The 13,293-nt window shown below is 42.4% G+C and overlaps 1 protein-coding gene across 4 annotated transcripts in view; it reads left to right on the forward strand.

The window, feature by feature from the left end:
* eea1 (early endosome antigen 1) overlaps positions 1 to 13,293 on the forward strand; it is a 55,052-nt gene that overhangs the window by 15,742 nt on the left and 26,017 nt on the right. For all 4 annotated transcript variants that reach the window (XM_061677535.1, XM_061677537.1, XM_061677536.1 and 1 more), the window contains 4 exons: positions 1,230 to 1,568; positions 1,770 to 1,919; positions 3,954 to 4,073; positions 4,401 to 4,604. In XM_061677535.1, the coding sequence (XP_061533519.1) occupies positions 1,230 to 1,568; positions 1,770 to 1,919; positions 3,954 to 4,073; positions 4,401 to 4,604 (813 nt within the window). The remainder of the gene's footprint in view (positions 1 to 1,229; positions 1,569 to 1,769; positions 1,920 to 3,953; positions 4,074 to 4,400; positions 4,605 to 13,293) is intronic.

The raw sequence follows: 13,293 nt of genomic DNA on the forward strand, positions 1-13,293 counted from the left end.
AAGACTTGCTGCGATAAATAGAACCATGAATGCTGCAGTCTACCAAAAAAATCCTGAGGGAGAATGTCCGGCCATCTGTTCCTGACTTCAAGCTGAAACAAACTTGGGTTCTGCAACAGGACAATGATCCAAAACACACCAGCAAGTCCACCTTGAATACCTGAAGAATAACAAAAGGAAAAGTTTGGAGTGGCCTGGTCAAAGTCCTGACATAAATCCTATTTAGATGCTGTGGCTTGACCTAAAAAAGCCGGTTCATGCTCAAAAAGGCTGCTATGTGGCTGAATTACAACAATTCTGCAAATATGAGTGGGCCAAAATTCCTCCACAGTGCCGTAAAAAACTTCTTGCAAGTTATCGCAAACGCTTAACTGCAGATGTTGCTGGTAAGTGGGGCCCAACCAGTTATTAATTTCAGGGGACAATCACTTTTTCATACAGGGCCATGTAGATATGGATTTTTCTCTCTCTTAATAATAAAAAAACATTTTAAAACTGCATTTTGTGTTATATGTGTTGTCTTTGACGAATATTCAAATTTGCTTGATGAGGGAAAACAAAGTGTGACAAGCATGCAAAAAAATATATCAGAAATGGGGCAAACACTTTCTCACCACTATATATTGGTCATTGACAGTGAAGTGGTTCACACAACTAGCATCCATGGAGCCAGTTTTGGATTGATTTCTGCTCAGTGGCTGTGTAATTGAGTCTGTCTACATGTGTACCCTATGATTGACTGACAACTAGTCTAGGGTGGAGTCTTTCACCCATACCCAGCAGCGACTTTTTTTGTGACCATGGAAAGAATACACACCGTAGAACGTAAATTAATAAATACAGCTTTGGAAACGATTGAGACATTGCAGAATTATCAGTTTCTCCGATTATGTTTGAGTGAAATGAGCATTTTTGTTTTATTCTATAAATTACTAACAACATAACTGCCAAATGCAAATGTCAATTGTAGCAACAATTTGCAGAAAATGAAAAATGTTCAGAATGCCAAAAAAGGTCGTGTTTTTTTTGGGTGTCTTTATTTTTATCCAGAACTGTGTCCTATAATTGGAGGATGTAAGGTGGATTCTATTATACCTGCATACTCATATTTTTCTAAACATGCAGATATATTTTCTCATATTTTGCTCGTCTTTTTTATTTTTTTTTTAAAATGACAACTACTATTCCTTCTTTATACGATTTTATATATTCCTTATGTCTTCCGCCAGACTCTTTCTGAAAAGCTTGGACGCAAGGAAAAGGAGTATAAGCAGCTGGAGGAGCAACTAAAGACAGAGAAGACTGCCAAAAAGGCAGGCCAACATAGCCTGAGGGAGAAAGAGCAGGAAATCCTAGCGCTGCAGACCCGAGCCACTGGAGCAGAAGCGTCCCTGCAGAAAGCCAATGCAGAGCTTGGAGAGAGAGCTGAGGAGGTGGCTAAATTCAAGGGTGAGATTACAGACCTTGAGGTGAAGCATGCTGAACTGAAGGTTGAGAGGAAACAGTGGGAACAGCAGAGGGAAGAGAAGGACAGCCAAGGTGCTCAGCAGCAGACTGAAATCGGTCAGGTTAGTCCAATCTATCAAGCCTAATTTCTTTGCATTCTGGCACATATGATGCGTTTCCAAGATGTCGGATCACAAGAGGTGTATCAACAGCAGTGCACTGCATCAAGTTTCCAACTCATGGAAATACACAATTAATTCTCTGAGGAAAATTCAGAATTTTCTCTGATGTAATCATCATTGTTCTCCCTGTGGTCTGTCTAGCTGCATGCAAAACTGCTGGAGGCAGAGAGGCAAGTGGGTGAGCTCCAAGGTCGTCTGAAAGAACAGAGGCAGCTGTCCGGGGAGAAACTGAAAGACAGAGAGCAGCAAGCAGCCGACCTGCAGCTTAAACTCTCACGTGCTGAAGAACAGGTAGACTTTTTTTTTTATTTTTTTAAATCAGTTTATTTGAAAGGGGACAATGCAATTTCATAAAACATGAAATACACATGGTTTAAAAAAGCCAGAATTAGCAAGAAGGCTAGTTTTCATCTGTAGTCCCCTGGCCATGATGTAAAAAAGCAGTAAAATACATCTACAAGACAATATAATACAGGATACATAAAGACTTACTATACTATTAAGAGAGAATAAAACCACAAATCATTTGATCATAAATAAAAAAAAAAAAACATCATAACATACTTGTCTATTAGTGTTGGCAGCTGTAGGTGTTAACTAACCACATTTTCAGTTTTTTTGTGAAGGCCTTGTATGTTGTAAGCAGTTTAACCTCCTCAGGTACTGAGTTCCACTCACCAGCGCTCCTCACTGACCAGGCTGACTTACTGAAAGTGCTCCTGCGCAGAAGAATGAGACAGTCACCTCTGACAGAGCCTCGAGTGACACGCTCAGAGCTGTTTCTTTGGCTGATGAACTCAGCCAGAGGAGCTGGGGCCAAATCATGCAGTACTTTATAAATCAAATTTAAATCTGCAAATATGTGAAGACTGTCCCAGTTTAAAAGACTGTATTATTTTTAAATTGCACAGTGATGATAGTGCCTTGGTTTTTTATCCATCACTTTAATTACTTGTTTGTACAAAACTTCCAATGTTTGTTTTGCATTCTGACCAGCCTGGGACCAAATGGTTATGCAATAGTTAAAGTGACTAAGAATCATTGAATATAAGTAAATTTTTGCAGCTTCAGTTGACATTTCATTTCGAATTGCACGAAAATTTGCGAGGTTTAATTTGATATTTTTACACAATTTGTCAATATGGGCTTTAAAGGAAAGCTGTGAATCTATTATTAACCCAAGATATTTGTATTGGCTGACAATTTGCATTTTTTCTCCATTAACAAGTATGTCGGGGTCGGGTGATACTCTATTTGTTTTAGTAAAATACATGCCTACAGTTTTAGAAACATTTAGCTGTAGACAGCACTCCTGCAACCAGGTTGTGATATAGGACATTGTATTAGTGAGTTTAGCAGCAACAGTATCTTTGGAGCGACCATGAACAAAGTACGCACTCTGCTTCAGAACAAACAGTGGGCAAATCGTTGATTATAAAGACTAAATAAAAGGGGGCCTAATATTGATCCCTGAGGGACTCCATAGGTTAGCCTAAGAGACTCTGATCTGCAGTTGTTAACTGATACAGATTGTGTTCGGTCATGCAGATATGATTCAATCCAGCTCACAGCTTTGCGAGAGAAGTTAAATTTTGAGAGCTTGGTAAGAAGAACAGAGTGATTTGCTGTATCGAAAGCTTTCCTGAGGTCCAAGAACACCGCCCCTACAACTCCACCCTTGTCGAGAGAAGATTTTATTTTCTCAATGAAGAGGCATGTAGCCATTTCAGTGGAATGCTTGGATCTGAAACCAAACTGCATGGCGTGGAGAGAGGGGGAGCTGCTGTTTAAACAATGGAACTTATTATATCTGCAACTTTGGAAATGGCCGGTAGAATGCTGATAGGTCGGTAGATATTCAGACAAGTTGAGTCACCGGATTTAAAGACGGGGGTAACAATAGCAGATTTCCAGGCCTTTGGAAAGTGACCAGATGAAATTGAAAGATTAATGATTGAGGCAATAGGAGTAGAAAGAGTTGAACCTAGATCTTTGAGCATGTTCGTGTCCATTCCAAAAACATCCTTTGCCTTAGAGAGATGGAACCTTTCCATGAGTTGGAACCTATGTGGATGCTAACTCTGAATTGTCAATAGAGATGGTGCATACAACAGAACTAAAATTGACTTTTTTGTGTCAGGTGCTGTAATGTACACATTTTACAATATACCACTGTAAGTTATCTTATGTTTATTGAAAAAAAAAAAAAAAAACTAGAAAAATCCAGTATTGTGATTTAAAGAAAAGGATAGAAAAAAAGAAAGTTGGATGAGTGATGTAAAATGCATTTTAATCATCACAGACACTTAGATTTTCTCATTGTAGATGAAGGAAATTGCCAGTAAGAACACAGACCTGCAGCACCAGTTGGAGAAAGCCAAGCAGCAGCACCAGGAGCTGCAAGCACTGCAGCAGAACACCAACGGCAAACTGCACGAGTCGCAGGTATAGCTCACAAGAATCAAATATTTTGTTTTAACCTTCAGCTTCACCATGTGGTTACAAAATCTTTTAATTATTTTTATACATTAAAAAAAAGTGTACAGGGAGTCCTTTGTTTCTGAGAATGGAGGATAGGTTTCCAAAAATAATCTGTGAATGCCAAACCATGACTATGCAGGTGTTTACTGTTTAAGAATTAGACCGCACCATTCAAATGAGTGCCATCAATGTATTGCTTTGAGCCCCTTTCTATTACTTAGTGTGAAGTACTTTCCAATTTGGTTCAGAATACCTCCCGGATACTCATGGGTCCTTGTCTTATTGCTGTAGAATGACCTGGAGCAGGTATTACGCCAGATTGGAGATAAGGACCAGAAGATCCAAAATTTGGAGGCTCTGCTGCAGAAGAGTAAAGACATTGTGAGCCAGCTGGAAGCTGAGAGAGAAGACTTGTGTGCCAAGATTCAAGCCGGAGAGGGAGAGACTGCTTTGCTCAGCCAACTAAAAGAGAAAAACCACACACTACAGGAACAGGTTAGTTAGAACTGACACTCTCACACAGAAAATGTGCTGTCACAACTGTTGTCAAGCAACAGGAAAAAAAATGCAGCGCCAGATTAAAGTAGTGGCCATTTTATTTGCAGTTTTTCAGACAACTTCAGATTTTTAGATTCATTACATATTACCGGACTCTGTTGAGGTTGCAATGGGTAGAGATGTACTGTATTAGACTAAATCAACCCATTTTCATGCAAGGGCATTGCAAGCACAATCTGGGACCAGAACTACAGTATAGGGTTGGTCAGCCACTAATCAAAATGTAAAGCACACAGGATATTTTGCAACTTGGAAATTATCAAAACAACCATCCTTAATAAAATACTGAAATTAGTTTAAAACCAGATTTTTAATTAAATTGATTGAAATCACGGGTTCTTTCCGGATACTCCTGCTTCCTCCCAAATTCCCAAAAACATTTAGGTTAATTGGAGACTCAAAATTGTCTGGGGACCAGCCCAGGTTGTACTCCCCTCCCACCAAAAGTCAGCTAGGATAGGCTAAAGAGCCCTACCGTGACCCTAAAGAGGACCAGTCGTATAGAAAATTGATGGAATTAGTTGCTTGCAAAAACACATTTGTCACCTTGGTAAACAATTCATTTAGGTACACGTTACAATGTCACTTTCCAAATGTATACAGTGCTGTGAAAAAGTATTATCCCCCTTCTCAAATTCTTATGTTTGCATAGTTTCCCCACTTTAATATTTAAGATCTTCAAACAATGTAAATAGACAAATATAACCCAAGTGAACTTAAAATGCTGTTTTTAAATGACTATTTATGAAGGGGAAAACAAATTCAGTTACCTGGCCCTGTGTGAAAAAGTAATTATCCCCCTTGTTAAAACATGAATTAGTTGTGGCCATTAACATTTTACTGATCACACCCAAGTCTGATTACCTCCAGATATGTTCAATCAGGAAATCACTTAAACAGAATCTGTCCCGACAAAATCAAGTCAGACAAAAGATCTCTAAAAGCTGCAACAAAATGACACGACCCAAAGAAATTCCAGAACAGTCGAGAAAAAAAGGAATTGACATCTATCAGTCTGGAAAGGATTACAAAAGCCATTTCTAAAGCTTCAGGATTGCAGAAAACCATAGGGTGAGCCATTAACCTCAGATGGAGAAAACATGGAACAGTGGTAAACCTTCCCAGGAGTGGCCGGCCTACAAAGATTATCCCAAGAGAACAGCAATGACTGGAGGCCACAAAGGAACTCAGGACAACTTCTAAAGAACTGCAGGCCTCCCTTGTCCCAGTTAAGGTCAGTGTTCATGACAACAATAAGGAAGAGACTGGGCAAAAATGGCATGGGCAAAAACCACTGCTGACCAAAAAGAGCATAAAGGCTTGTCTCACTTTTGCCAAAAAACTTGAATGATTACCAAGACTTTTGGGAGAACATTATATGGACTAACGAGATGAAAGTTGAGCTCTTTGAAAAATGTGTGTGTGGTTACGTCTGGCGTAACTGTAGCACAGCATTTCAGAAAAAGTACATCATACCAACAGTCAAATGTGGTGGTAGTGTGATGGTCTGGGGCTGCTGAGGTCCTTCAGGACCTGGACAACTTGCTGTGATTGATGGAACCATGAATTTAATAGAAAATCCTGCTGGATAATGTTCAGCCATCAGTTTGTGACCTCAAGCTGAAGCACACTTGGGTTCTGCAGCAGGATAATGATCCAAAACACACCAGCAAGTCAATTTCTGTCAAAGTCTAGACTTTAATCTGATTGAAATGCAGTGGCATGACCTTAAAAAAGGCCGTTCATGCTCGAAAAAAACTATTTTTTTTCTGAATTCAAACAATTCTGCAAGAAAAAGTGGGCCAAAATATCTCCACAGAGATGTGAAGGACTCATTACTAGTTACAGAAAACGCTTTATTTCAGTCGTTACTGCTGAGGATGGCCCAACCAGTTATTAATTAGGTTTAGGGGGTCATTACTTTTTCACACAGGGCCAGGTAACTTTTTTTTTTTCCCTTGAAAAATGAACTCAACCTTTAAAAACAGCATTTTAAGTTTATTTGGATTATATTTGTCTGATATTTACATTTGTTTGATGTTCTTAAATTAAGTGGGGAAACGATGCAAAAATATAGGTATTTGAGAAGGGGGCAATATTTTTTTAAGTGAGTGGAAGGACAGTAGTATCAGCCTGTTACATATAGAACAATGCCCAGCACGCCAACTAAACTCTTCTACCGTTAAGACGTGTTTAATTTACCCAATGACCGCGGTTGAATACTTGTTTTATACGCATGTGTGTGGCTGCTGTGGGATATACTGTACCTGTTTTAATGTTGTGTGTGTGACTTTTGCACTGTGGCAAACCCAATGTTCGCGCTGCCCAGTCGCTACCTCGCCAATGGCTAATTGAAACAGGATGTGGCAATGCGAACTTTGCCCATGTTAGCCACTCTGGCAAATCAGAATCACCCGCGTCAAAAGCCCTTCCTGATAAAAGTTAAGCTGATTGATTCTTGAAGATTACTAAATAAGTGAATCACCTCAACACTTTTACTGTAATTAATAAGAACATTAATCAACATTGAATATATTTTATCATTTCAAACACTTGTAGTCACATCTTGGTGATGAAAAGTGTCACTAGTGTCACTCTCCACTTTATCTCTGTACTCTGCTGACACTAACAGCAGTGCTTTTGGTATTGCTGCGCATCATTATAAAGTATTAATTCTTCACTCCAGCACGCCCGTGACCATAGTGAGGAGATGCGGTACAGAAAATGGATGGATGGTTGTAATATTGCAGCCATTTGCAAAAATGTATCATTAATGTACACACAGCACCCCATATTGACAGAAAAAAACTGAATTGTTGAAATTTTTGCAGATTTATGATCCATCCATCCATTTTCTTAACCGCTTCTCCTCACGTGGATCGCGGGCTGCTGATCGCGGGTACACCCTAAACTGGTCGCCAGGCAATCGCAAGGCACATAGAAACAAACAACCATTCGCACACACATTCATACCTATGGGCAATTTAGAGTTTCCAATTAACCTACCATGCATGTTTTTGGAAAGTGGGAGGAAACCGGAGTGCATGCAAACTCCACACAGGTTGGGCCGGGATTTGAACCCCGGTCCCCAGAACAGTGAGGCAGCTGTGCTAACCAGTCGTTCACCATGCCGGCCAGATTTATAAGAAAAAAAAAATTAGAAATATCACACAGCCGTAAGTATTCAGTATTGCTCAGTATTTAGTAGAAGCACCCTTTTGAGGTAATACTTTTTGGGAATGATGTAAGTTTTTCACACCTGGATTTGGGGATCCTCTGCCATTCCTCCTTGTAGATCCTCTTCAGTTCTGTCAAGTTGGATGGTGAATGTTGGTGGACAGCCATTTTCAGGTCTCTCCATAGATGCTCAATTGGGTTCTGATCGTCCCAAATGTCCTCCATTTAACGATTATGGAGGCCACTGTGCTCCAATGAACCTTAAGTGCAGCAGAATTTTTTTTTTTTAACTTTTGCCAGATCTGGGCCTTGCCACAATTCAGTCTCTGAGCTCTTCAGGTAGTTCCTTTAACCTCATGATTCTTTTTTTCTCCGACATGCACTGTGAGCTGTAAGGTCTTATATAGACAGGTGTGTGGCTTTCCTAATCAAGTCCAATCAATATCATCAAACACAGCTGGACTCCAATGAAGGCGTAGAACCATCTCAAGGATGATCCCGAGAAATGGAGTGCACCCGAGTTCAATATATGAGTGGCACAGCAAAGGCTCTGAATACTTATGACTGTGTGATATTTCAGTTTTTCTTTTTTAATAAATCTGCAAAAAATTCAATTCCGTTTTTTCTGTCAACATGGGGTGCTGTGTGTACATTAATGAGGAAAAACAAGACAACAAGATGGCGCCTACCGGTGTGGTCGCCTCGGTTACACGCTCTCTAGTATTGTTTTTGTGTTTTTCGTTTTTCTTTGGAGACATTACACGACTCACTTACACAAGGGGAGACTTGCTAACCATCAAGGAGGCTACTCCGGACATTCTTTCACCAACTTTCGCAAATCCGCTGAGTTTTTTCCCCGAATTACTCACCGGAGCGCTGTCCGTGGTTTTCGGCGCATGGAAGCGGAGGCGACGCCACAGAGGGAAGCGAGTCGGCATCCATGTGAAACTCCGCAAGAGAGGATACAGATTGGCATTCCCATCGATCCACCTCGCGAATGTACGCTCTCTACCCAACAAAATAGACGAGCTTCATCTTCTGATAAAGACTTCGGACTTTCCGCCGCCATGTGCTTTACGGAGACCTGGCTCTGAGACGCTGTACCCGATGGCGGCGTCATGCTTGCAGGTTTTCATCTTCACCGAGCGGACCGCATCGCGCAGTTATCGGGCAAAACAAAAGGCGGCGGGATATGCCTCTATATCAACGAAAAATGGTGTACGGACGTCACGGAGCTCAGCACAAACTGCAGCCCACATTTGGAGTCGCTGTTTTTGAACTGTAAGCCATTCTACTCGCCGCGTGAATTTGCATCATTCATTCTGGCTGGCGCCTATATTCCGCCTCAAGCTAACACGAACGCCGCACTGCTAACGCTCACCGAACAAGTCAACGAAATTGGAAAAAAAAAACACCCGGACTCACCCCTCATTATTCCCGGGGACTTTAACAAAGCTAAACTCAACCACAAACTCCCTAAATACAAGCAGCATATCGACTGTCCTACCGAACCAGACTGTGATGGAAGAACACAGGACTGATTCGATGACCGCTGTGGAGAACTGCCTCAGCAGCTCCGGTGGCAAGCCGTGTTTTCTCAGAAGCCGCAGGAAGTACATCCTGTGCTGGGCCTTTTTGAGGACTGAGTTGATGTTGGTCGCCCACTTCAGGTCCTGAGAGACTGTAATTCCCAGGAACTTGAAGGTCTCGACGGTTGACACAAGGCAGCTGGACAACGTGAGGGGCAGCTGTGGCGAAGGATGCCTCCTGAAGTCCACGATCATCTCTACAGTCTTGAGCGTGTTCAGCTCCAGGTTGTGTCGGCCGCTCCAGCAGCTCCGCTTCCTGTTGATATGTAGACTCGTCACCGTCCTTGATGAGGCCGATAGCAGTGGTGTCATCTGCAAAGTTGAGGAGTTTGACAGCCGGGTGCGCTGAGGTGCAGTCGTTCGTGTAGAGAGAGAAGAGCAGCGGAGAGAGGACACAACCTTGAGGCGCCCCAGTGCTGATGCTGCGTGTGGATGAGGTGGCCTCCCCCAGCCTGACCTGCTGTGTCCTGCCCGTCAGAAAGCTGTAAATCCACTGGCAGATGGCAGGTGAGACGCTGAGCTGGAGAAGCTTGGATGAAAGGAGTTCAGGAATGATGGTGTTGAACGCTGAGCTAAAGTCCACAAACAGGATCCTCGCGTAGGTCCCTGCACTGTCGAGGTGTTCTAGGATGAAGTGCAGTCCCATGTTGACTGCATCATCCGCAGACCTGTTTACTCGGTAGCCAAACTGCAGGGGGTCCAGCAGGGGACCTGTGACGCTCTTGAGGTGGTCCAGCACGAGACGTTCAAAGGACTTCATGACCACAGATGTCAAGGCGACAGGCCTGTAGGTGTGATTGTGGTCGGGGGTGCGGCCGGGTGGGTGTGGGGTATTCAAGTCGTTGGCTAGTGTGCTATTGTTCTCAGCTTGGGGGGATTGTCGCTTGTAATTAGTCAGCGATTGGAATGCATGCCAGACTGATTTAGAGTCGTTAGCGCTAAACTCTTTTTTCAACTTTGTTGCATAGTTCCTCTTTGCAATGTTAATTTCTTTAGTCAGCTGGTTTCTAGCTCGATTATACAGGGCCCTGTCCCCACTCTGATATGTGTCCTCCTTAGCTTGGTGAAGCTGCTTAAGTTTAGCAGTAAACCACGGCTTGTTGTTGTTGAATGTGCGAAATGATTTTGTTGGTACACACACTTCTTCACAGAAACTGATATAGGATGTAAAAGTGTCCGTATATTCATCCAGGTTGCCAGCTGAATTTCCAAAGACACTCCAGTCTGTGCAGTCTAAGCAGCTTTGAAGTTCCATCTTTGCTTCATTGGTCCACTTTTTCACTGTTTTCACTGCAGGCTTCGCGCATTTAAGTTCTTGCCTGTACGTCGGTATTAAGTGTATTAAGCAGTGATCAGACGAGCCCAAGGCTGCACGAGGTATAGCACGGGATGCGTTTTTTAGCGTAGTGTAGCAGTGGTCTAAAATGTTATTTTCCCTGGTAGGAAAGTCGATGTGCTGCTTGTATTTAGGGAGTTTGTGGTTGAGTTTAGCTTTGTTAAAGTACCCAAGAATAATGAGGGGTGTTTTATTTCAATTTCATTGACTTGTTCGGCGAGCGTTAGCAGTGCGGCGTTCGTGTTAGCTTGAGGCGGAATGTAGACGCCAGCCAGGATGAATGATGCGAACTCACGCGGCGAGTAGAATGGCTTACAGTTCAAAAACAAGTACTCCAAATGCGGCTGCAGTGTGTGCTGAGCTCCGTGACATCCGTACACCATTTTTCGTTGATATAGATGCATATCCCACCGCCCTTTGTTTTCCCCGATGATTCCATGTCGCGGTCTGCTCGATGAACATGGAAGCCGGGGAAGCATGACGGCACCATCGGGTACAGCGTCGCAAAGCCAGGTCTCCGTAAAGCACATTGCGGCGGAACGTCCGAAGTCTTTACTGGTCTTTAACAGAAGATGAAGCTCGTCCATTTTGTTGGGTCGGGAGCGTACATTCGCAAGGTGGATCAATCTATGTCGGCTCGGTTCCCTCTGTGGCGCCGTTTCCGCCTCCATGCGCCGAAAGCTGCGGACGCCGCCCCGGTAAATAACTGGGGGGGGGGGGAAACTGAGCGGATTTGCGAAAGTTGGTGAAAGAAAGTCCGGAGTAGCCTGCTTTATGGTTAGCAAGTCTCCCCTGTGTAAGTGAGTCGTGTAATGTCTCCAAAGACGAACGAAAAACACAAAAACAATACTAGAGAGCGCGTTACCGAGGCGACCACACTGGTAGGCGCCATCTTGGTTCTCACTTTGCACTCTGATTGAGCAGTATCTGCAACATTTGCACAACCAACATTGTCCCAGATTATCGCGCTACTCGTCACTTTAAACTGCATACACTCCTTGAAGTCTCGGCGCCCCTTGCACAATGGTCATTGCACCGGACTATTGCAATATTAGTCGTTCGAACTGCTCTAAGTGCTAGAGGACTCTGCATCTTTTGCACAATTGTCAATTTTTTTAAATTTATTATTATTATTTTTTTTTTAAATTGTACTGGCATTACCAGATAACTGTTTTTTGTCAATGTCTTTGTCTCAAAAGTGTTCTCTGTCATTTGACCGTCTGTTGTCGTACTTGAGCGGCTCCAACTACCGGAGACAAATTCCTTGTGTGTTTTTGGGACATACTTGGTAAATAAAAATGATTCTGAAAAAAAAACTAACAAATGATTTTAGCAAATGGCTGCAGTATAACAAAGAGTGAAAAATTTAATGCGGTCTGAATATTTTCCGTACCCACTAAATCAGTAAGTCGATTTGATGGAAGGTTTTTCTTTTTACAATTCAATAGTAAAATAAAGATTTGTTATTTACATCAATTCATCTTAACATTTTGGCCTGTCAACAGGAAAACGTTATTTGTTGGCTGTATCCAATGTTGTGTTGGTCATACTATTGAATAATTTTGTTCTTGTTTAGTAAATAATGCTGAAGATAAACTTCCTCCCAAAAAAATTCATGCTAAATCGCAATATGTTTAAAACTTGGAATTAGAGTATTTTCCCAAAGCAGTCAGCCCTAATTCTGAATGATGACTAGATAGATTTAATTGGGCCAGCATCGTTAAAAGCTTTTTGGCTTCCCAGTGACGAGGACTGGCTAAGAGTGGCTAAAGGTTTAGCCATATAAACACACCTGATACTGTGGCTAAGTACACACAAGTGTGGCTCAAATACTTTTATACTATATAGCCGCGTAGGCTGAAAGGTTTAATGACTGCGCCAACCCCGCAAACCTATTATACTGTATAAGGCTTTGATACGTGTGTACGTGCATTTTCTAAGGGTTATAACTGTGCCTGAGCACCCATCAGCTCATTAGTGTTAGCGGGATGCCCGCATTCATGTGACTAGAGTCCAAAATGTTCCCACATCGTCGCAATGGCATTAGGCTTTGTAACTAATTCCATTTATGCCGCTCAGCTTTCTGTAATCGTCAAACTACCGGCATGCCGTCAGAAAATGTGGCTTTAAGTACGCTAGTGGCCACACAAACACACAGGCAATCAGAGGGAATCCTGCCCTGCCCTATCTCTCTTTAGAGACCAGATGGGTTTCATGTGTCTGCTTTCAAGTCATGTTTTTTTTTTTTTCCTTCCTCAAATGGCTGGGCGTACAGGTGGTCCCTCTGTTTTTTTTTTGGTTTTTTTTGCCTCACCATGAAGGAATAAGGGCACATATGCGACCAAATTATGTGGCACTCCAGAGCCCGGTCTTGTCAAAAAAACATGCCGGATTTGCATCACCATACCAGAACACTTTAATCCATAGCATTGTGTCCTCGGATGAAGATTGATCTTACTTTATGCGTCCCTGCGCATTCTTGTGCTTCTCAGACACGGGACGCAGATCAGACGAGATCCCTGAG

The sequence above is a fragment of the Phycodurus eques genome, chromosome 5, assembly GCF_024500275.1.
Source record: "Phycodurus eques isolate BA_2022a chromosome 5, UOR_Pequ_1.1, whole genome shotgun sequence".
Lineage (NCBI taxonomy): Eukaryota > Metazoa > Chordata > Actinopteri > Syngnathiformes > Syngnathidae > Phycodurus > Phycodurus eques.